This window comes from Cheilinus undulatus, linkage group 21, assembly GCF_018320785.1.
Source record: "Cheilinus undulatus linkage group 21, ASM1832078v1, whole genome shotgun sequence".
NCBI lineage: Eukaryota > Metazoa > Chordata > Actinopteri > Labriformes > Labridae > Cheilinus > Cheilinus undulatus.
Window position 1 is genome coordinate 26,136,955 of NC_054885.1, and position 24,687 is coordinate 26,161,641.

Sequence of the window (24,687 nt, forward strand, 5' to 3'; positions counted from 1 at the left end):
ATGGTTCCTCCACATGCTACTGAGGCTCCTGTTTTTTCAATGAACTAGTTGTTAAATTGCAAGTGTGTTGTGTTTTGCAGACTTCAATTATCCAATCCACCAAACAAAAGTCGAGACAGAATTAGCTGTTTGATAAGGGAGTACATTTTGGGCAAATTTTTCATGGGCTCAGCCCACATACTGAGCTCGGCTGATTTATTGCTGAGAGGCCTTAATGCAACAAATAAATAACCTAGCAAGCATATTGCCTTACTGTTTGTGCTAGGTTTAATTCATGTTATGGAGGTATCAGTTTGTCTCCAAAATGCAGAGCGGGATTATAAAAAGAACAATAATTTTACATATTCCAACCTAGGAATAAATACACAGCTCAAATTAGCCATGTTGTTGAAACACCTTCCACACTTCTCAAATATCACAATGACAGAGTAACATCAAGGACACTGGATTGCAAATCCTTTATCCAGGTATGACTATCATCATCGCCCTTTTTCCACCCCTCTGGCAGCTGTAAATGCCTTTGTGCAACATGCTGGTATGATTCATTGTGTTCCTCACATCTCACCCCTATTTGTCTTGTTTGCAGCAGTTGCACCAAAGGTGGGAGCACTGCTGACTCTTGCATGGGCATGTTCCAACAGCTCTGAGTGGGATGTTGTGGATTCCCCAAAGTGTAATGTGACTTTAAAAAAACACTTGAAATAAGGACACATCTCAAAAAAAGATATTGCAAACTCTTTCTCAATAATTTATTCATCTCTTGACATTTACAAAACAAAATCTACACAAGATAAAATGCTTTCTTGAACTAACAGCCAACCAAGCAACCATTCAGCAAATGCTGAAGTACACCAAATGGACACAAGCAAAAACTTTGGTAAAGAATGAAAAACAGTCAAAACTTTAATGGCTGAACTCCGTGTAGTTTGTCGCGTTGCTTTGTGAAGTCACAGTGGTGCATTCCTAATTGACTCCTGGGCTTTTCCAGACCCACCACAATCAAATACTCCTCTTTTGGTCACCAAAAGTGTTGTCTTAATTTTCCCAGGCAAACAACTGGGTGAACATCATGCAACATAAAGATTTAGAGAAAAATGTAACATTTAAACTTAAGTGAATGGAACAGGAACTGTGCTTATGCCAAGCCTGTTGGCACTACAGTCTGCTCAAGCAGTCCTAGAAAAATAAAAATCCTTCAATATTGGAGTGAGTGCATCAGCGAGTGTTCATGGTATATTGCACAAATTTGCTCTGTTGTGCTCTCTGGAGCTGTACATCTCTCAGCTGTTATCCTTTCAGGATGGGAGATGAGGGGAGCGTAGAGTGTCCGCTAGCCTCCAAAGGAAGCACATCTAGTGACTACAGGGTGAAGGAAGGTGTTAACATTTTGCTCAAACACCATGCCATGTTTGAACTATATAGGTGACATCCCAAATCGGCTACTGTCCCTCTGGTTTCACCTATCGAAGTTCTAAAGTGTCCGAGACATGGCTGCTGAGAAGATCCTCAGACAAGTATGGGTTCAGTCACATCTGGTCCCAGCACCTCTGTGACCCTCTCATCTCTTCTTCTTGCTGTGTCGGAGCATCTTCTTTCTCTTCAGGATCATCTCGTAAAGTTTCTCCAGGCCGGGTTGAAGGCCCTGACCGTCTAGTGCTGAGCAGCCCTGCGTGTGGTGGAGCGTGGATGAGCTCAGTTCATGGAGACCAAGCACCTTCTCAACCTGAAACACAGAGGCACAGGGTGGGGGGGTAAGTTACAGTCTGACACTTATTTTAGCATATCTTACCCTGTCTCACCTTTAAGTTAAGATATAGTCTCAGAGGTGCCAAAATTTGAAGTTGCCAAAATCAAGTTCCCTTAAAGTCTATGAGAGTCTTAGAAATGCCCAATAATCTTGTGAGAAAGCACCAATTTGGCCACAGAGCTGTCTTGTTACCTGGTTATCCCCAAGAGGGATAATCATGTCTAATGTTTGACTTAACCCGATAACCAACTGCACTAGATATTCAAAAACAACTATGGGATAGGAACGGGGAAATTTTAAAAACTTTGTGTTCAGGCTTAAGGGAAAAAATATAATCACGATGGTGGTGTTCTATGGTGATGAAGAATTATCAGACATTTTTACAAAAAAAAAAGATGTATGCTGTTCTCCTAAAAAATAAAATGATAAATATTTTTCAGTTTCACGGTACTCTAAAGTATGTTGTCTTCCAACAAAACAACCCCTCATTCTAATGCTGTGGGTTCAGGCCTCTATCAGCGGCTTTGGTATAGAAACCTTCAGACAGAGGGAGCAAAGCCTGGAATTTCGGGGGCCATGAAAAAAATCTCTTTATGAATCACACCGCAGATGATGTAGTCACATTTTAAGTGATTTATCTGCCTTGTAGAATTTAAAAAACCACGAGTTGTAGCAAAAGAGTTGAAACTTTAGACATGAATTAAATAAATATTCAAATATATATATGTATCAAATATTTCACCAGTGCCTGTACGATTATCATAATTATCTGGATTTTGAAGTTTTCAAATCTGTTAATGCTTGGTTTTGCCCTGTGAATGTATTTTTTTAATGTCACCATCTTGTCCAATTTTCAACTCATAAAACCTTCACCCATGTGTGCAGCCTGAGCTGCTTCTGGTTTGATTATGTAGCCTTAGCACCAGTAGGGGTGCAGCTGAAAACTGGAATAAAACGCTCAACAAAATACTGTGAAGCCTTCCTCCATAAACTCAACGCTCAAGTTGAGATATGAATGCCCTTTTATACACTGCCTATAACGCTTGTTTATGGTAAGAAAAAAGTGATATCTATCAACCATTTATCATCAAGAGACATTCTCTTTCCTCGTGTTTTGACACTGAATTCACTTAGTATTCATAACATCGAAGCAGAAAATATTTGATATTTAACTAAAGTGCTTAATGGCCAAACTGAAACTAAATTCTGCTGAAATGCACACCAATAAACTAAAAAATTCCTTTCATTTCTTGACAAAAACTTCATGGCTTTAGAGCAAATGTAATTACCTCTGAGGCTGACATCGCTCCTACAAGGTCCTGCTTGTTTGCCAGCACCAGCACAGGTACTCCCTGGTTCTCTGCAGATCGGGTGATCCGGTTTAACTCCACCTTAGCCTCCTCCATGCGTTCAGATTCTGCTGCATCCACCACAAAAACTAACCCATCTGTCCTCCTGGTGTATGACTTCCAGAGGGGCCTTAGTTTTTCCTGACCGCCTACATCCCAAACCTGGAGCATGGTGGTGTTGGTTTTGGAATTTCCCATGGTCACTTTAATCCGCTCCATGTTGAAACCTTTGGTGGGGATGGTCTCAACAAACTCCTGCAGCTTGAGTCTGTAGAGGAGAGATGTTTTTCCTGCAGAGTCCAAACCAATCACCACGATGTGTAACGACTGAAAGTTAGGGAGGAATGGGGTGTTGGGGGCAATTTCTGTTAACTGGTTCCCCATGCTTTTAAAGTGGAACAATCCCTCTGAAGATTCACAAAAATAAACAACTTCCTTTAGAAGGCCATTCTTTAACCCTTTATATTGGTCTTTTCCTGTGTCCTGGTGTCACGTAGTCTGTCCACAGAAGCTTTGAGGTTTACAGCAGGAGCAGAGGGTTTGGCTGGAGAACAGTTGGTGCCAGAGGACAGTGGGCTGCAATCACGGACCTGAGGGAAGAAAAAGAAGGGGAGGAAAACATGAGTCAGCTATTTCAGCAAGGCCACTGAGCTGTGAGTAATTAGACTGGCTGAGACTTAGTGCAGCTCCAATTCTCACTGTGCAGAGGACCCAATAACAATTTTAATATCTACACTCAAGGTTAAATGCAGCAATAATGAGTAAAAGATAAAAGTGTAACTGTGGTGTAGTTGGTCTGATAATAATGCATTAGAGGTGTCTCTAAATGGGGTATCTGCAAGTGTGCCTGTAGCTATTTGCTGGACAGTGACAATGGTCATGATGTATGATACATAATCATGCTGTAAGAATAAAAAAAGGAAGATGATATATATTCTATTCGAGGTTTCAATAAATCCATATCATTCAGAAAACACTCCTATATGCATGATATCTGAGTATTTAATTTAAGCTTTTTTAGCAGGCCTACACTGGTTCATCAGACATATAATTTTCCTTTAAAAGCTGTACAGAATAATTAATATTGTCCTCAAAAAAGGCACGTTAACTGTCAATATGACACTATAGTTTATTCGAAAAGCCAATTGTAACTTGCCTCACACAATTCTTAAAAGAGTACAACCCTAAAATGTAAACCATGTGAGATTTCTAAAAACATAAAAAGGTCATTTAAGTGGTATTAACCAGCATAAAGGCCTCTATGCCCCCAATGATGTGTTATTTCTATTAATTTCAGGTTGAACTGAGTGTAGTATGATAGCAAATTCAGGCAATCTAATCCACATCTTTGAGGTCTCATTAAATATGGCTTAAAGCTCCTGTCAGAATCTTACGGTTTGTGGTGATTATGGTGACTGCATACAGAGTCTATGCAGATGTGCATGTGTGAAAATCTCATCCTGCTGTCCTTTGACAGTCAAATGTAACACTGATCCAAAACTTTGCAAAGGAAAATGTAAAAGGTTGTTTCAGCAGGGTTACGCTACTATCTTTTTAACTTAGCAGATATTTTAAGCATTATCTATAGAAATATGGAAACAATCAAATTATCTAATTGTCTTGTTGGCTTTGTAGGTCATAAAAAGTTATCTCTCATGAGAACTAGCTCAAATCATCAAAGCTTTGAGTGGTTTAAGGTAAAATGTAAGAGTTAAACGTTTACACAACTCCTGTTGTAAACAGTCTTGCTTTTGTTCTAATAGCTTTCACTGTGAATATTGAGCAACTGCATTTGCAAAGCAGAAGGCATTGTCAGCAGCTGCAACCCAGTATTCTCTGTTTCTAGCAGTATCCTGCATGGAACTGGAAAAATAGAGATTAAACAGACCCTCTGCCAGAGCAATGGAGAAATGCATCCACTCAAGGTTCTGTTTGTAATCCGGTTAAAAACAAAGCCTCTAACACAAGCAGCACAGAGCAGTTCGTAGGAAAATAGCTTAGGCTTCCACACATAACTTCAGTGAAAACAGGAACCCCACACTTAACGTAAAGTAGCGAAGTTAAAAATCAGTTCAATAAGTTCAGTCTTATTTTCCTTCTTTGATAACTTCCTTGTGCACGAGATCTTCTGGGATAGTTGACGAGCGTATCTTCGCTCTTGTGAACGCATCATGGGTTCTGTGAATATTGTGAAAAAACAATCATATTTCCTCACCTGAGAGTAATCCCAAGCTCCTTAAATCTTTTAGCAGTATTGCAGGACGAAGTATGTCACCAAAATATCCAAGTGTATGCCTTATAATCCAGATAAATTCGATTTTTAACGCGCGGCGTGTACGTCCGTCTACTATAAATGTCCGGAGAAGCGTGGCAGCAGTGGGAGACTCAGCACGGGGGAAAAGCAGTCCCAACCCCCGCTGGTGACGTAGTATCAGCAGGAGGGGCAGAGGGGGAACTAGGAGGATGCTTCTATAACAATGATAATCATTTAATTAGCTACACAGAGTAATATGATGACGCACTCATGATGCTGTTTTACTATTTCAAGGTTTTGTTGGGTTGTTTGTTCATTATTAGTAATTTAACCTTAACAATGCTTCTTCAGTTTATATTTTGCTAAATATAATTTGGTGCTTACGATTTAAATTATTAATTGCCATATTTCATTTCAGCTTATAAAGAATGCTTTTGATTCAGAATATTTAGAGGTTCCTTAATGTTTCAAATTGCATTTGTCTCCACATATCAAATACTATTTCTTGTAACCAGCTGTATGGTTTGGTCACAGCCTACTTGTTTGTGTAGGCCTATACAAGCCTGCCCACAAAAATGGCTGGGCCCCTGAAAGCCCAGTAAATAGGGTCCTTCCTAGTGTGTCCTTTGTCTTTTGGCCTTCCCCCTTTTTTTTTCTGCAAATCCTGGCATGGCTAACATGCTGACATTATTTGACTAACAGTTGTGTGCAGCTAGTTCGCCCATTATGAAGATGAATACATAAAGGCTCCTATAACTATAAGAGGAAGTGAAGGGGTTTTGTTTTTTAACATGCAAAAATAACTAAAAAGTTAGTTTTGTTGTTTATTAGGTAAAGCTAAAAAATAATGTTTTCTATAAGATTTGGTCAGCATTGCTTAAATGTCAGATTGGACATGTTTATCTAACTGGCTCTCGCTTTCTGCTGGGCCCTACGCTTTTCCTCCTCTTTGGGCTGCCCTGGGTCTGTGTATAATATGCACTGCTCAAATGTTTCTTCTAAAATAAATTGGAAACAGTATGTTTGATAGTTATATTCCTGTTAGTTCTAAACTTTACTCGCACAGCCAACTAATTTCGTTATAGTGAAATAATTTCATTCAGACTTAACATATGTAGCCCATGAAAGATGCTGAAATAGGCTGATTAGAAAAATGTCATCGCTTACATTGGCAGGGGAAAAAAATATACATATATATATATACAATTTCATTTTTAAATAAATGTGTCTGGCATAAATCATTAAAAATGTTTACAGATTTGGGATGAAACTATAGCTTAAAGTAACAGATGTTGGCAAAAAAAAAAATCACAGTAAAAAGCATAATATTGATTTCAGAACTGTGCAAAAAAACAAGCACAAGGATTCAAATAATCAAAGTGCTCTTGTTTTTCTTTTATTTTTCTTGCAAAAGAAAAAAATCAATTGATTTCAGTCAGGCAGAATCATCCTCAGAGCTCTTAACGTACACTGCATCTAACAGCCCTGACAAACATCACATATCAGTAGAATATGGAACCACAAAGCTAAGCTCTTTCCTCCTAAATATTATTTTGTTGGCATTAAGATCTGTATATGGTAACTTATGTTTGTGTGTGTAATCCAAAGACCCTTTGTGAAAGCAGAGAGACGATCAATTTTTCCCAGTGGCATCAAATAGATCACAGATATCTGACGGATCTTGCGTCAGAATGGGATTCTACATTGATTTCCACTGAATATGGGCATGTCAGCTCATGATCCTGAGGGAGTGTCCTGGTCTTATGTGACTGACCTTTTCACCTCTATAAATAATATTGTGTTATTTTCACTAAAGGAGGTTTTAGTTCACTTTTTGACATTTTCTTCATTACTGTGTAGAACCATACATGCACTTTTGTCATTTTTCACTTCAGAGACAAATTAAAAAAATTAATAACAGACAAAAATAGCACAGGAATATCAACTTACATGACAATGTCTTGTGTGTATCAATGATAATACACATTATTTTGTATTATTGTGGAGGTTGTAGTTCATCTGTACTTAAAAGCTAGCCATTGTTTTACTTTGAGGTTTCAACTTTTGAAAGAATTACATATAATGGAGAGGATTTTTTAACCCTAGAGAAAAATTAAAAAATAATTTTCAGAAAGACAGATAAAACATGTTTGATGAACATCCATTAAATGAACACAACTGGTATATATTTTAAAATACAAAGATTTCAAATTGAGAGTCAACTAAAACAGTTCCATCTCAGCCACAGCAGCTCAGATTGCCAGAGGGTCATCATGGGTCAGTGCAAGCTGTCCATGACATAATGGATCAGCTGAATCGATTTGCATGGTAATGGTCTATGTAGTTCCTGTTACCTAACGATGATAACGATGATGGTCTGCAAATGTGTGTGTGTGATACATGTGGTGGCATGCCTAGTGAAGAGAAGGAACAATCAAGTCATTGATTTTACAGTGGAAATCAGGACATGAAGCATGATTTGAATAGTTGTACATTTGTCAGCATCATGGAAGATACACCAAGTGTGTCCAGGATGCTTATTTCACCATCAAAACAATCCCTCTGGAGTCTCCTGCCGTTCTGAAATAACATGATTCTGGACATTTTCCTTTTTCAGAGTGTTAAACTTTGACAGTGATGTGTTGATTTGACAATAATAAAAAAAAAAAAACATATATTTTTTTCAAAGTTACAGTTCCACTGAAACAAAAGTTAAGTCACAAATGTATTCATATACCAAATTTAAAATCAGCAACAGCTGACCAAAGTGCTATATACTGGAAATAGTTTAGAGAGAATCAGAGCTTGTGGGAATGTTCCACACCTCTGCAGGTGTGAAAGAAAGCCTACAAAGCCTTTGGTCTTTATTGAACAATGTTTTAGCGCACTCTGCTGTCTGAAAGAGGAAATGAAGCCATGAAAGCCTTACAGTTACAAAATTCTGATAATTTTTGCCAAACAGAAAAGAAGAATTTCTCATTCTTTGTTGTTAAAAGACCTTTCAGATGCTTACATTTATTTTGATAACAGTGTATGCATTATGTAGTTGTTTAATCTAAATGATAAAATGCAACGGGGTTTATAAGGGTTGTAATGAAAAATTTAATGTTAAACTTGATACTCATTAAAATAAAACAAAAGAACACAGACAATACTCAATGCATGGCTCATGAGCCACGTGTGGCTCTTTTAAGTATTAGAAAAATAATCCCCTAAAAAAAGCTTGAAAAATATATCCATTTAATGATATTTGTGTGGGTTTAGGTAAAAACCAACAGTTAAGGGAAGGAACAGCTTTTCTTATTCAATATCTTTTGTTTTCCAAAGACGTTTTTTGCACGTCATATCTTGACTTTCTCAACTCTGTCAGTCACACTGAAATGTATTTAAATGTTTTTTTTTTTTATTCAAGATGAATGTCAAGTTTTCCGTTATTTAACACTGGTATTTAGTAATATTTAGTTATAAAATTGTTTAATTGTCACTCTTTTTAAAATCTTTCACTCATCTGAAAAGCCTCATCTCTGAATTTCAGGATTTTCTAACTTAATCCTTAATACTAATCATATTAAACTGATCTTTTAAATAAAAATAGTTATTATTGAAACAAACCCTCATCTGACAGAGCTGACAAACATCTTGCAAAGTTGATGAGTATCTAACATCAGAGTTAAGATGATGAAAAACATTGGCCAAAACTAGCCTTAATTTTAACCTTAATAATGATCTTTTTTATGTCTTTATTCATAATGGAGGACAGTGGAAACAGTCAGAAGCAGAGATCAGAGAGCGGGGAAGAGACATGCAGGAAAGCAGGCACAGGCTGTACTTAAACCTGAGGCCTGCCATAAACTAGGCCATCTGTGACCTAAAATAATTACTTAAATGACTACAGATAAAGACAAATGATGAGAATGAAAGGTGAATCAAGCTCTCTGTGTGCACCGATCAGTATGTGTATCATTATTTTATTATTTTCATTATTATTTTTACAACAACTTGTGTCTTTGGTTGGCCAGGGTTGAGTAGCACTGATTTAGACATTCTACAGGAGTTACCCTGCAATTTCTGATGGACTCACTCCACTCTTATATCATAAAACAGAGGGAATGTCTTTAAAACATTGTGATGATTTTGAACTGAAACATTTCATAAATGCTGAGTTCCAACAGAAGAGATGTTAAAAGATCCAACAGAGATGATCAGACTCACTGTAACTCAGTACAGTTAAACTGCACCACAAACTAAAGCTGATAAAAAAAAAAAAACATGTCCTGTAAGGCTGATTTATACTTCTGATAAGACTGCATACAGACACACTGTAGTTGTTTTGTCATGAACCTTAAGCCCTGCCTCAGCTCAGTTAGTCTTTTACTGGTTGATCAAAAATGGGTTTGAGACAGCATTTCCTGCTTCTGATTGGCCTAAAGAGGCCCTTCCAGTAACCAAATTGGATAACAGCAGAAAATACTGGAGTGATGTCAGCTGACTGCATACTTGTGCACAGGTGTGTCCCTATAGCTCTGCAATACTTAACAAAATGTCAGTCAGATGCTCTATTCCAGTCCTGCCACATTCTCTACCAGGGTAACTGAAACGGAGCATAAGTATGAGAATGAAATACAATACTTTCAGATGTTTGAGAATATATTTGACAAACTGGTTTAAAGACTGAAGCCATTTAGAGTACACACATTATGTTTATGTCCCATTTAAGAGGCTGCAGCCAACAGTGTGCAAGAGTTTCAAACCATTCAAATGGTTCTCCAGATCCAGTTAAGGAACAACCATGTGACATGCAAACAAAACTGAATCATTTTCCTGCAGGTGGTGTCTTGAACCTAAATTACAAAGCTAGCAAATTTAAAGATGTTGACTGGGAGTGAGTACTACGACCAGAACGCAGGAATCCATCAGTGTCCTGATACACAAGGCTATTAGCTGGGAATGTAATATGTATGCTGAAAGAGGCCATGGGCATATCTTTGGACTGGAACCATAAAGCATATGTGTGTTTAGTCTTCATTTTCAAAGAGAAATCTGCTTCTTGTCTCATTCACTAGGGATTTTCATTAAATCCCAAGTGAATGTGACAAAAATACAGCTAGACTTCTACAACCAATAGCTCAAATACTCAGCACAAAAAGGTCCCATTCTCTAAGATGAGTAATTCATGTTTTGGGTCTCCCAAATTATTGAACAACCTGGAAAGTCAGCCTCCAGGTCAGTCCCTAATAAGTAAGACAGCGACTGTTTGAATTGTCACCAAAGACCTGATTCCCACCACACACACAACAAAAGATCCTTCACAAGAGTCTGTAACCTATCATCTGCTGTTCTAGAGCTGATTTTATCAACCTCCCAGGTTCTCACAAAGGAGAGTGAGGCCCAATGGATGGCTTATTCAAAGAAAGATGAGCACAGAGGACATGAATCACCAAATGGATGACCACTAGAAGAACAAGCCTGATTCAAGAGCATGTTGTTTCCTGCTTCTTGGAAAGAATACTGTGAGGCGAGGAGATAAGGAAGGTGCACAGGGTGATTTACACTTTAAGAGTAAAGCCATTTATGAAATGCAGAACCATTACAAAAAAAGCTAGGGGCAGAGATGGCAGAGGAAGACAAACATCTAGATGCCATTAAGGATATGGAGCACTGCAAAGCAGTGGAAGATGTGGAAAGGATGAGCTATGCATACTGAAGAAAAGCAAAAAGCAGTGAATTTACAACCAAATGCTGCAACAAAAAAACAGAAAAAATGTATATGACTAAATTATGAGGCTTAAAACATTTGAGAGAAGCAGGAGAAAATCAAGCTTGAAGATCTCAAAACCTTGGAGGAAAAAAGGAAGACAAACAGTGTTTGCAGGAAGAGAATGTCTGTATTATTGCTGAGAACATGTTGGCTAAGAAGCAGATGAAAGAGAAGGAAGCTGACATTCGAGAAAATGAATACATTAAAAACAAATGGAAACAGAAGATAAAACATTATACTGTGGCTATGAAGAACGCACAAACAACTACCATGCTGCATGCATCTCTCTCAGAAGAAGCTCACGTCAAAGATCAACTGGTTTTTGAGAAAGAGTGTCAAAAAAGCAGAGTGTGATCAATTGACTGAGGTGCAACAAGATGCCATTGTCAAACAAGAGGAGGATCCAAAGCAGTGTCAGAAAGCTCAGCATCATAAAGAGGCCTTCCAACATCAGGTAAAAGAACATGAGCTTTTAGCCAAAGATCAACTCAACAAAACTTTGAAAGAGGCTGCAGGTGCTTAAGGAAGCCAAACAGAGGTCTGTCTTTGGCACTATCAAAGAAAAGAAGCCGAGGGAGCTAAAAGCTTCAAGAATCCCCTGAAAATGTTGCACTGAATTTGAAAATGTCAACACAAACACTATAAAGCTGTTGGTCATAAACATAGAGGACGTACTCCAAATGGTTCTGTATCCCGCCCATCATGAAGTCGAAAGAGCCAAATAATTCCTGCCTATTTTTCCACCAGTCTGAACTTCTTTGTCCTTTCTTGTCCCAAAGACCTCCAACATTTCCCTTTCTTTTTTAACTTTGCTCTCTATAAATTAAATTCCTACTTGATTTTTTCACATTAGTATTCCCTAGGTGTGAGGGTGTACTCCAGGTACTCTGGTTTTTCATACAGTCCAAATTTAAATCAGTTTTCCTTAAACAATCAAAAATAAAAATGATAAATGACACCGATAAAAATCACAAATGAAAGACCAAAGGTGTAGCAAGAAAATTTTAATAGGAGACGGTACAAAACGGTTGAAAATAAATAAAAAAAATTTAGCTTGTAAAAAAGTTTCCAGACATGTAAAATAAGAGTTCATATCTTTTAGTTACAGTATTAATGTGCTGCAGTTTGTTTTCAGTAGTGCAATATAAGAGACATAGTGGTTGAAAAAAGCAGTAGCTATAATTAATAGAAAGCTTCAACTATTAGAGCATTGGAAACATGCATTTGTGAGTGCGTTTTCACTACAGTGCAGATAAAGTCAAGACTGTACTGCAGGGTGATAGAGGTCATCACAGTTTGAACATGTTTGTGTGGGTGAGGGAGAAGCCTGGCTGTCGGCAGTGCTTTTATGCTTCACATCTCATGTGACTGCAGTGCATTGTAATATAATTTCACAGTGTAAAAACTTTAACATCCAATCCTGAAATAATCCTTTTCCCTCTTAAACTGTCTCTTAGACAGGTTCTGGGCTGGAGCTTGGACACTAGTTCCTTCCAGTACAATGAATTCCAATTACCCAAAAAGGGCAGGTAAACATGATAACAAAGGAATAAGGAATGTCAGTTATTTGGTCTGGTGATTTAAAAAAAAAAAAAAGCTCCTTGGTGCTATCTTTAAGTAAATATGGCAGTGACTATTACACAGCACAGTTTAGAAAAAATCTCTTTCAAACAAAACAGAATTAAGGCGATGACAAAACAAAAACTACAGTGTCTTCAAAAGCAAAATAGTTGAAGTAAAAGAAGAAAAAGATCTCATTTACAATTCTCCAAAATGAGGTCTGCAAAGTGTGTTTTACAGCTTGCATCCAGTTCTGTGAAAATCACATAAAGCTCACACAGGCTTGGAAGAGGTTATTCCTCAAAGTTGGTTCAACGCTGACCTAAAGCATCCTTGACTCTTATGTTGATGTTTGCAGTATTTATGTATTCATATGTGGGGGGAAAATGGCGTGACTGTTTGGTTGAAGGGGGGTAAAGTTAGGAATCAGTGGGAGTCAGAGGAGGATGGCGCTTGTGATAGTTGGTGTGTTGGGGGAGCTGTACGCTATAATCCAGTCTGCTGTGCCTCAGCAGTCAACTCTACGGAAACTGGATCTACTGAAGGAGTTCCTGTAAGACAAAAGTGAAGATTAAGTTTATTTTCTTCAAATATGTCTGAAAATCTTGGATAAAGTGGGTTGCATGTATTCATTGTACTTTAAATATTTTTATGGAGTCATTACTGTTGAAAAAATCAAGAGTACGTTTGAAAGCATGACTTTGATTCTGAGCTTTGTTTTCTCTTCAAACTTTGTGTGTATGATAGAATGTGGGAATTTTCATAATAGGATCAAAGCAAAATAGCTCCTGGAGAACAGTACAACTACAACAGGCAGAGCAAACATGATTACTTGAGCCCATATCTGTTCCCTATTGGTTGGATATTTAAAAAAAAATCCAACAGCAAAAAAATGTTTTGAGTTCACAGAGAAGTTTTGAGAGTGTGCAGAGGTAGTTTGTATGCATACAGATAAAAAGCAGAGAGACAGTTTCACAAGTGAGCAGAGGAAACCTGAATGAAAGGAGAATTGTTGTGAGTACAAGCGCAGGAAATCTGAGCAAGCAACCACAGATCTGAGAGCAAGCAGACATTCTGAGCACAAACAGACAATCTAAGCATAAGGAGGCAGTTTTCAGCATAACCCCATATAATAATGAAGTGTTCCAAACTCAATAACTCATGCTCTCAAAACATGAAATTGGACTCTATAAGTTTTGCAACAATGACTCCATATATATATATTTCAGACAGTACATCTGACACATTAAACAAATAAAAGTGAAAGCTGTTAAGCATATTTATATGATAATATCAGCAGATTCTGATATTTAAATGTAGTTCAGACCTAAAACTTCAGTCCTTCAAGCAAACAGTTTGAGGATGAACAAATCGACACGTTTCACTCTCTAAAAAATGTCAAGTGAAGGGAATCATGACAAACTCCGTTAACTTGTTTGTTTTCATGGCCAGCATTTACAGCTGATATTGGCAGATTTTTATAGCCAAAAGTATCTTTTGTAAATATTGGCAGGGATATACACTCTGCTGTCCGATTATTGCTTCCTATTCACCAAAGACAGATTGTAATACCCATTCCCTGGGTAGTGAGACCAGTTTGCAGCTGTCAAACATCACCATTGCAAGCTTGGCATATACAATATGTGAAAGCCTGTCAAATATTTACTCTTGTCCAGGATCTTGCCTGGTCACTCTTTTTCCCTTCTTAGCTTTAATGGTCTCTGTTCTCTTCTGTAACATTGCCTTGGCCACTTTATCAAACAGTACTGAGACAGCTAAGTTGCTGTTGTATGCATTTGTGCCATAAAGCTGTACACACTTAACACAAGAGAACCACAGTCCTCTTCTAAAGTTTACCAGTGTTTACGAAAGTGACTGGGAGGCTGTGTGGTAATGGGGTCGATGACTTTGAAAATACTACTTTAAGGTGGAAACCTTGCATTTTGTTCCTGCTCTTTTTTGGATATCAACAATTAAAGAGATGAATGGTCTCATATTGAGGATGTCTGTGTAAAGATTTGTGTTTGACATCTTAAATTACCGTTGTGTTTGTGTTGTCTGAGCAGGAAGGGTTCTGTACAACTGGGGGATCTTGCGGTTTATAAGAGGACCCAGAGCCTCCTTCAGTTTATTGTAGTTCCTCTCCAGCTCTTTGTGGTACTCCTTCTGATCTGGTCCGATCAGGGTCTTATTCTTCCTCAAGGCGTCCTCACACCTGTGTGCAAAAGGGGCAGGATGACACAAGGAGCTTAGGCTTGTCTAATTTGTAACACAGCAGCAGCAGGTCTGGATTTACAGAGTGTAATCACCTCTTTGTGAAGTCTTTAAAGCACAGGCGCAGTTTGTTATGATGGCGAAACAGCTTTGGGTCATCAGGAATGTCAGACAGAAAGACCTGCGCTACCTCAAGGGGGCCCTGGGAGTGAGGGAAAAAGTTATATACCAAGTGAGAAATATTCTCATTACTTATTTATCAAAAGTGTTTCTATCCATTTGGGCATTGGGATACCAATAGGTAACCTTTAATGCTTTGTGTGGATGCATCTCAGTGTGTGCCAAAAACTGTTTGGGATTAGCTTCACATTAGCTACAAGAATCTAAACACACACCTGGTTCACTGTGGTGCCCACACAGCCTTGCAGCACCATCTGCAGCATCTTCGAGTCTGCAGGGTCCTGGTTTGTAGCAAAGGCAAGCTCTTGAGTTTTCTTCTGCATGTCCTCAATGGCTACCTCCATGGGGACAAGAATGATCTAGAGAAACAGCACAACAGAGCTTTAATTTTTTTATCCCATGCACTTCATTCATAGAACAAATGATTCAATTCACACCCACCTCCTCCTTGTGGATAACATTGATGCGTGTCTTGATGTAAGGGAAGGCATGAGATGTTGTGAGGATGGTTTTGCGTTTGTACTGCTCGTTCAAGTCGCCGTGAGCTCGGCCATCCAGTGTGAAGGGAGTACAGTACATAAAGGTGCGCAGGTTGTAGTTTTTGTCAAAGTAGGTGATGCGTTCCTTTAACTCGTATGTGTCAAAGAATGGTTCGACGTATGTTATCTGGAGGTAAGCCTGAACAAGCACAGTTATCAGTACTTTTAATTTTTTTTTACAAAACATTAACTGAAACATCATCAGTCACAAAGTTAAATTATTTTGTTACCTTGTTTGGATCTAGTTTGTTTTTGTCTACTGGGTTGGAGTCTTTTATTATTTCAACCACATCATCTCCAAATCTCTCCGAGTAGAATTCCTGTAAGATTGAAGGTAAGTTAAGTGTTTCTCATTGATCAATAATTGCATCTTCATGAGTATCAATGTTAAAGCTGTTAACATGCCTCTAGTCTGTGGGAGATCTCTGCTAATTTGGTGATTGATGGCTCCTTGTAGACAAATTCTTGCTCATCGAGATCTCCAAACCGGCAGCCATAGAAACCCACACGGAAGTAAGTCCCAAACATTCTCTGATCACTAAAAACAGAACACAAATATGGCATGATTTAAGAGTGCAAGAGCTGGAGTGAGTTTAAATCAGCTTAATTTGGTGAATAACAGAATAACTTTCAAAACAGGCTAAGGGAGATAAATAAGAATAAAATTTCTATTTAAGATATGCAGTGCTCATCTAAAAAATGTGTTAACGGAAGTGTTTTTTAAGAAGCCTTAAACTGAAATACATCAAGTATTTATTCTCCAGTAATACTCAAGAATCTTTCACCTTTTTTTCTTAAAACCATGACTTTTTTATTCCCTTGGAATAACACTGTTTACCTGTAATATCAGATTATTTTTGATAGAAAGCTGCAAAACTAACTTGTGACCCCAGAAAACCAGTGCTGTTCTTTCAGATGAGATAAATAAAAGAGCTGAGACCTCGAGAAAAAGTTAAATAAATTGTATTATGCATGTCAGCTTAGTGCTTTACCAGTCTTTTTTGTTACTTTTTGTAAGTTTTATCACCTTGTCTACTGTTATTCTAAGCAGTGCTTTGCTTGCATTCTAGTCGTCATCTTAGTGTTTCCAACCATTTTTCCCTGGAGCCTCCCTTACATGTTACACAGGACTTGCTCACACCAGGTAATCTGTAGTCATACTGTGCTAAAGCCACATCCAGGCCTGAGCACGGATATGCCACGCGCCGACGTCATCACACGGAGCATTCAGTGATGATGAATATACGGGTGTTCTAACCCTTCGATATACAGCGTTTGGGAAAGGGCAGATCCTTTGAAAAAAAATTCGAAGGGTCATTCGATTAACGTTCTGTCAGTCGAATCTTTATGAGCAAATCAGAAAAACAAAACATATTATTATTATGTATATTATATACTGTAGTGTGCGTGGGCAGCTACCAATAAACTCCATATAGAACTACATAAGCGAACCATGGCGACTGTAGACATGTCAGTACACGACTTTTGTCGTTTTTGAAAAGAAAACTCACTGCTGTTCTTTGTTCTTCCTTGAACAAAGAAATGTCAAGTTCTGATAAAACTGGCGTTTTAGCAGCATCCACACAAACGTCTTCCACCATTATCGCATCAGCCTCTTGTTGCTTGCGTACGTCACGACTCCGCCACGCCCGAAAGCACTGATTGGTCCTGTCACTCTCTAACCGGGCCCAAACGGTTACAAGTGTTCATGACCCATCATAAGTATACATGAAGTATTGTTGTTTAAGGCTGGAAAACAGCAACCCATTTATATAATATCTGAACTTAAACATGGTTTATTTCACCTGACCTGGGATCAGTGCGCTAACACAGAGTCTAGTTAGGAGAAAGAGAGCGAGAGGATCACTGTGGAGATTGATCCCACACCAGAGCACCTAATCTGGAGCCTGATCATCATGAAATCACTTGCTATTAGTTTGGCATCACAATTTGATAATAACAAGGGGTTAAATCAGTCAGGAGATTAACCCCGGCACACACTTGCCCACGTACTTGGTAGACTTTCCCTTATGCAGGAAGGATGAGTGTGTTTTTTTTTTAATCCAGAGAGCTGCTGTTTGTGGCCCACTCAGGGGAATAAGCTTTGTTTTACAAGGCAAAAATCTTTCACATTCATTTAGACCTGACTACGACAGATACTGGTCAGAAATACGGCTGTAGCTGGGCTTGATTAGGATGAGAAGTCATAATGAAGCTGTGTGCAGATGGTGAAGTTCTTCCACACTAAAATCTGTGGAACTTATTAAAATCAAATTAAATAAAAGATATAGTTCTCTCTCCAACTCTCTAGAAACATCCTGCAATCTCTGTCATTCTGGATAATGTGTTTGCTGTACATGCAGCTGCTGCCTGGTGTACACTATGCGCTCTGCAGAGCATCCTTTTAGCAATATTACTCTTTGCCATATAGATTGTTCAGTATGCCTCATTTCAATCACTTATTGCATCATATTAACCTTCACTTTTGCTTTCATTAAAAATTGTTAAAAGATGGGCGAAATGTGTATTGTAGACATTTTAATTTGTAAATATTGAAAATCTGTATTTGCCAAAGTCATCTCTCTTTTCCCAAAAACCTCTCTTAAATGTCAGGTCCATGTCACATTAAGTCACATTTTCGTGCTCCTTCATTTGCATTCGGACTGCACTTTAGTCAACCTCCTACTTCTATGCCAGGGCCAGGGAAGCGTGCCTTGCCCAATTGCTGAAGAACATACTACGGTCAAAGATCCTGGACTTAAGGCTCAAAAGAGCCCAGGCACGACACAGATTGCCTAGTGTGAGTGTGCTCTTAGAAAAGCTCACCTCAGCCCAAAACCCACACAAACAGAAAAAGTGACTAATTGTTGTCAGAATTCAACATCTATTTTAACTTTTTCACTGATAAATCACTGGAAAAACCTATGCATGTTTTTCTTATCAAAAGACCTACTTAATAACTCTTTAATCATTGTTTAAGTCAATATGTGCAACCACTGATCCAAGTCATAAGCTTAGATGACTTGTTTTTAGGGGTGGAAATATGTATCAAGACTGAATATGCTAGACTTTTTAACACCTGCATAACTTGAATATGTCAGAACTTAAATGATTTAATCACTCACCAGTGGCACGCCATCCATACAAGAATGGGGAAGAGGACAAGCCATGAGGGAAAAAAATGCAAACAAAAATTAAAACAATTGCTAAATTAATTTTATCCAAGAAATATTACATAATATGAATAATAAACTTATTACCTCCCATCCTGAACTCTGGAGAAGTTGGAAAAAGGGGAAATGATTAGGAATTAATAATGAAAACAGCTCTATTTAAACAATATTAAGCCCAGCCCAGTTAATTGCTGAGGTTTTCCCCATCAAATTGTCAACTCACTTGGTTGTAGACTTTGTTGAAGGCATCCTGCAGTTTCCCATGGACAGTAGCTAGTTTTTTGAAGTCCCTGTTGGCTTCATGGATGGGCAGCAGAATCTTGTACACTTCATTTATGGCCTCGTACATGGCAGCCTAAAGTTACAGCATAATAAAAGCCAATTTCTTTTCCACACAACAACCCAATAACAAAACACTTCTTCATCAATACTAGTGCTAAACCTTATGTTTGTTAAAAAGCAGACTGTCACCATGTGTTTGGAGAGTGTGAGTCGTACCATGTTGAACGAGGCAGCTGCTTGCTCCAGGAGGCCCACAAGGCCAGACTCGCTGAAGTACTTCCCAGCACAAATCCCCTCCTCCTCTGGTGATAGAATGTCATCAGACACAGCTGATTCCTCCAGCACGTTGGATGAAATATTCTGTTGAAAAACAGAGACATCAGAACAAACATTTCATCGTAATATTTTTTGTCTTCATATGCCGACATTTGCACATTTGAGTCATATCGCTCATATCGTTGTTGAGCTTTGGAAGAACCCCATATCTCATGTGACTAATCTCCACATCACATTTGTAGTGTGAATAGGAAAGACATGACATTAAAAATACTGCAATACTTTCTTAATTATGCATTTATCAACTTATTTATTTATTGCTACTCCTAAACAGTTTCTTCAATTTATGCTTGATCTTTGTGTTTGTGCCACCTGAGGGTGTCAGTGTGCTACTGCACAGATCTGTCAAGAGCAGATTTATTTATCGTTTCTCCTGCCTGCAGTTCAGGTAGTCTGCAAAACTGAATTGCCCTATTGGATGAATAAAGTTCTGGAAGTCTAAGTCAACAGCATGCTAAAAACATCATCACCCATGCCCACTGGTCTGTGATACATTTCCTGATTATTGCCTGCAGTCTTTACTCATGGGTCAACCTCAAATTCATGCAGGAAATGTACAAAAGGGGGTAAGCAGGTAAAAATTTGGGTAAAGCCAAGATGAAAAATTTGGCTAGGTGTATTCATACCACCAATTACCACCAACTGGAAACATTCAGGAATGCATGTATAAAAGCATGATAATAATGCTGCTTGAAGGAGTTATTTAGAAGTAGCAAGAGTAACCTTAATAAATATTTTGTTCTGACCTGGAAGGTGACACAACCAATAGGCAGGTAGCGGCAGTCCTCCAGCATGTTGAGGTATTCAGCAACCAGAGCTGCACTGTGGACCAGACAGTGGGCAGCTTCAGCATGATTCCCTCTCTCACTGTGTTTTCCTGCCATATTCTGGAGCCATGTCAGACGCAAGTCAGGGGAGTTCTGGTAGCCCTTTGCAATCCTGAAAAAAGAAAAAAAAGATATCAGGTATTGAAGTTGTAAAGTTACTGTTAATACCGTATGCTTGCTTGATTAATGTGCATCATAGTACCTGTACATGAGGTCAATGAGCATCTCTGGATCCTGCTGATGCTCTTTCATCTTAACAGTGTCCGTAAGAATCATATGCAGGTTGAACACTAGATCTTGGACCTACAGTTTGAAAGTGCAACAGCAGATTATTTTATTTTTATCTCATCTAAAAGCTTCAAACTCAGGCTTTGCACTAATGCTGACACACACCTGCTCTGGGAAAGGTGTGTCACGCAGCTCCAGGTCCTCTTCAGCGTAGGTTAGGATGGTCTTAAGAGAACGACGAAGATGCTCCTCATTGAAATTTTGTGACATTCCCACCAATGATGAAAGGGACATGGTGACTTGCATCTTCACTCGAGCAAAGTTCTGATCATTGGGAAAAATTTGGACAGATTTTAACTTCCATAATAAACTGAATTGTTAACATCTTGTAAATAACGTTTTTCTTTCTCCCTGACTGAAAAAAAACAAAGTCAGTGTCTAGACTTACATTTCCAATCTCAAAGTTCTGCCTCATGAGCAGATAAAGAGAGGCAGAGGCGTGACTTCTGACAGAACCAACACTGCTGCTGCAGTGACGAAGGAGACGCAGGCACAGGTCTGCACAGAGCTCTGTGTCCTCTTCAAACAGCATCTCTGGGAACTAGCACATGCACAAAGACACTTTTTCACTTAGTAAACTGCTTTACAGAATAGATTATGAATATTTTTGTACTATTACTAAACACAATAGCAGAGTCAGAATGAGGAAAGTTAAATTTAAAACGTTGAGTTTTTATTTTTGCTTACAGTGATATAAATATTTTGTCAATAAAAAATAAAAATTATGATGTGTTCTGCATTATGTTGAGCTGTATGTATTTACATAAACTGTTAAATAAATGGAGGAAATGACAACACATTGTTACAGAAACATATCTTATATGTACCTTGTAGACCAGAGCCCTTTGTGTAGTGAAGCAGTGCTGCAGGAAGAGGGCGCTCTGGTTCCCTGCCATACTGTGGAGAAGCACTCTCAGCACTCCACCAAGGACACTTTCCTTCAGCTCTGATGCCACAACAGTCTGAGAGGACAACAACACGTTAAAAATATGTAATCCTGCTTAAAATGGACATGAAAAAAATCGACAAAGGCATTCGATCTAATGTGGTAGTTAATCTAAATTCTTCACCTTAACTACAATCTCCAGGGTGTCCAATACAATCAGATTGGCCTCAGTAGCCAAGTTTCCATCCACCACAGACTCCTGCTCCACCTCAGCCTTAGTCCTACAGGAATTCATATTTCACACTCATTATTAGACTGATATACCATACCTTTGACTAAATTGTAGTATCAGAGTCATATGTCAGCATTATGTAAACAAATCAGGTAAGACTGCATCATAACACCCTTGCCAGCCAAAAAGACAAGACCGTACTTGTCAACTCTGTCTGTATTTTGCCTCCAGTGAGTGACATTTTTCCTCCACCTCACATTCTCCTGGCTGCCATAGGGACTTCTTTCTGGAAGAGTCATCATATCAAAAATTTACAAACTTATAAAAACCTCAAATACGAATATTTTTTCAATTTTTCTCTTACTCTCCTTACCCCTGTGACGGCGAACCATCTCCTGACGAGCCCCAATGGTCCCCAGAATAGCCTCCTCAAGTCGTGCTTTCATGTCCTGAGATTTTTTAAAAGTCAGGCTGTTGATCCTCTCTAAAGCTTTCTTTCCCTGCAATGTCAACAATTGTTCGTTGTATAATTAAGATCAAGCCTTCAGTTGAAGTCAGAAAACAAAAGATTCAACAACTTTTAAAATAAAAAAGGCTAATCAGATAGTAGAGATAAAGACACGTTAGTAGGAATATAAGAGTGCTTCGATTTAGCATCGGTACTAGCTTTTATCAGCCCTGTAGACAAACAGCAGCCTTCGAAAAATAATACAGCATTGACAGATATCATTAGTCCATGTTCATCTGTTGTGTTCAATCAATTTAATGCTGGTGTCAGGTATACCTAAGTGCATGATCTGTATCACAATCCGAGCAAAAGATGTCACCTCTTAAACAAACTCTTATCTGTTTTCATGGAGAAAATGTCGATATATGTAGAGTGTTAAAAGATGTGATGTGACTCTTATTTTCCCAACTGGTGCATCTTTAAATAAAAGGGAAAACACACAATGCTTTACAAATGATGCTAAAGACAGGAAACACCAAGTGAAACTCTGGCAAAATAAAATGTGATTTCTATCTCGTGTATTGTTGATAAATGATTCTGAGAGAAGTGACATTTCCTGGTTACTGCACCTTGTATTCAAAACATGAAACACAGAGATGAAGCAGGTCCAGCAGGCGGTTGATTTGCAGTACAGACAAATCAGACAACCAACGCTCCAGGAGGGCAGCATCTGCATTCTTGAGCACCCACAGAAAACACACTAGCAGAGTCCGGCTGCACTCAGCAGACAGAGAGCTGGACTGGCGCCCAGCCTGGTGAGGACAAACACACAAACTCAGTGAGGGCCTTTTAATATTCTTGTTTACAGAGAGAGGAGGAGGAGGAGCAGTTAAACTTATAGAAGAAGAACAAAAGGGGAATAATGCAAATTCTTTTTGTTCAAATTCAATGTTTCTGTGCAACACATGAAAAGTATAAAATAAGAGAAGACTGATCGCTTGTCAAACTGAGAATCCATCAACGAAAGACAGATCTGTGACCTGTCGGTCTGTAAGGCCTGGGGGAACAGTCTGACCTCTTCTGCTAATACTCACCACTGTGGGCAGGGTGAATGGGTTGGCTTTGGCATGTGGTAAAGGGGAGCCAGCAATTGCCATGGCAACAGACTGACTGATAGTGTTGCCACTGTCTGGGTCGGCATCGTCAGCGTGGGCTGAGGCATGGCGGACCCTAGCAGGCGAGGAGTCTACAAAGAAATAAGAAGAGAACTCTCAGGTGCAAGAAGAAGCTGAAGAAAATGTGCGTAGGAGGTTACACTGAACAATGCTAATGGTATGTATATTTGTTGTGCTTACCAGAGAAGTCATGGAGCTGATGCAATGTCTCCAAGACAATGGGGATCAGGGGCAGGTAGAGCTGAGCAATGTGGGCTCTGACCTGGGAATCAGTGTAGCGGGGGTCTGCATCATGGCTGCACAGCAGGGTATGAACAGCACTGATGGCTTTTTTATGAAGGAAGAAAACCCTGTGAGCACAAAATCAGTACAGTGAGTGTCTCTCACTGGCTCATGAACTTTAACTCTGGTAAATCTTTTCAGGGAAAATGAATGACCACCAAGATTCCTATAAACATAAGTTTAAAGGACTTACCCCTCTCCATCAGGATCTAGGATGAGTGAGAGCTCAGACAGCAGTAGGCCTGACAGGAAGTGCTGCTGGCGGAAAGGGACGGAGAGCTCAAACATGGTGGCCACACCTTGGTCCTGCACCATACTGGAAAACGCTGAACTCTGTTGGTAGAACAAAAGATAGGAGGGCAAAGATAAAAAGAAGAGGAACACATGCACCATTTAAATCAGTTATACTAGTGAATCTCAAAAACTTAGAATGGCATGAAAAAGTTCAATATTTTTTGTCACTTTTTTCTGAAAGTGAAACCCATATATTATGTAGACTCATTACACACAGAGTGAAATATTTCAAGCCTTTATTTCTTGAAATGTTGATGAGTATGGCTTACAGATAAGAAAACCAAAAAATTCAGTGTCTCAAAAAATTAGAATATTATATAAGATCATTTAAAAAGGATATTTTCAACAGAAATGTCAAGCTTCTGAAATGTATGTTCATTTCTATGCCTTCAATACTTGGTTGGGCCTCCTTTTGCATGAATTACTGCATCAGTGCGGTGTGGCATGGAGGGGATCAGCCTGTGGCACTGCTCAGGTGTAATGGAAGCCCAGGTTACTTTGATAGCGGCCTTCAGGTCATCTGCATTGTTGGGTCTGGTGTCTCTCATCGTCCTCTTGACAAAACCTCATAGATTCTCTATGGGGTTCAGACCAGGCCAGTTTGCTGGCCAATCAAGCACACTAACACCATGGTCATTGAACCAGCTTTTGGTACCTTTGGCAGTGTGGGCAGGTGCCAAGTCCTGCTGGAAAAATGAATCAGCATCTCCATAAAGCTTGTCAGCAGAAGGAAGCATGAAGGTCTCTAAAATGTCCTGGTAGATGGCTGCATTGACTGTGGACTTCAGAAAACACAGTGGACCAACACCAGCAGATGCCATGGCAGCCCAAATCATCACTGACTGTGGAAACTTCACACTGGA

At 38.9% G+C, this 24,687-nt stretch overlaps 2 protein-coding genes across 5 annotated transcripts in view; both read right to left on the reverse strand.

The window, feature by feature from the left end:
* Positions 1 to 735: 735 nt before the first annotated feature.
* LOC121503874 (ADP-ribosylation factor-like protein 4D) lies at positions 736 to 5,465 on the reverse strand. Its single transcript, XM_041778447.1, has 3 exons — positions 5,312 to 5,465; positions 3,037 to 3,686; positions 736 to 1,723 (listed from the first exon to the last, which is right to left on the reverse strand). The coding sequence occupies exons 2-3, from the start codon at positions 3,478 to 3,480 to the stop codon at positions 1,559 to 1,561; spliced, it is 609 nt and encodes a 202-aa protein (XP_041634381.1). The 5' UTR covers positions 3,481 to 3,686; positions 5,312 to 5,465; the 3' UTR covers positions 736 to 1,558.
* A 6,630-nt stretch (positions 5,466 to 12,095) lies between these two features.
* LOC121529198 (dedicator of cytokinesis protein 7-like) overlaps positions 12,096 to 24,687 on the reverse strand; it is a 36,274-nt gene continuing 23,682 nt past the window's right edge. For all 4 annotated transcript variants that reach the window (XM_041816943.1, XM_041816944.1, XM_041816941.1 and 1 more), the window contains 22 exons: positions 23,724 to 23,863; positions 23,429 to 23,598; positions 23,168 to 23,319; positions 22,703 to 22,885; positions 21,999 to 22,125; positions 21,827 to 21,911; positions 21,578 to 21,674; positions 21,335 to 21,469; positions 20,896 to 21,048; positions 20,613 to 20,771; positions 20,422 to 20,522; positions 20,139 to 20,331; positions 19,273 to 19,416; positions 18,998 to 19,129; positions 18,862 to 18,876; positions 16,007 to 16,132; positions 15,832 to 15,921; positions 15,504 to 15,740; positions 15,278 to 15,421; positions 14,978 to 15,084; positions 14,710 to 14,883; positions 12,096 to 13,219 (listed from right to left, as the gene is read on the reverse strand). In XM_041816943.1, the coding sequence (XP_041672877.1) occupies positions 13,177 to 13,219; positions 14,710 to 14,883; positions 14,978 to 15,084; positions 15,278 to 15,421; positions 15,504 to 15,740; positions 15,832 to 15,921; positions 16,007 to 16,132; positions 18,862 to 18,876; positions 18,998 to 19,129; positions 19,273 to 19,416; positions 20,139 to 20,331; positions 20,422 to 20,522; positions 20,613 to 20,771; positions 20,896 to 21,048; positions 21,335 to 21,469; positions 21,578 to 21,674; positions 21,827 to 21,911; positions 21,999 to 22,125; positions 22,703 to 22,885; positions 23,168 to 23,319; positions 23,429 to 23,598; positions 23,724 to 23,863 (2,907 nt within the window). In that variant the 3' untranslated portion in view covers positions 12,096 to 13,176. The remainder of the gene's footprint in view (positions 13,220 to 14,709; positions 14,884 to 14,977; positions 15,085 to 15,277; positions 15,422 to 15,503; positions 15,741 to 15,831; positions 15,922 to 16,006; positions 16,133 to 18,861; positions 18,877 to 18,997; positions 19,130 to 19,272; positions 19,417 to 20,138; positions 20,332 to 20,421; positions 20,523 to 20,612; positions 20,772 to 20,895; positions 21,049 to 21,334; positions 21,470 to 21,577; positions 21,675 to 21,826; positions 21,912 to 21,998; positions 22,126 to 22,702; positions 22,886 to 23,167; positions 23,320 to 23,428; positions 23,599 to 23,723; positions 23,864 to 24,687) is intronic.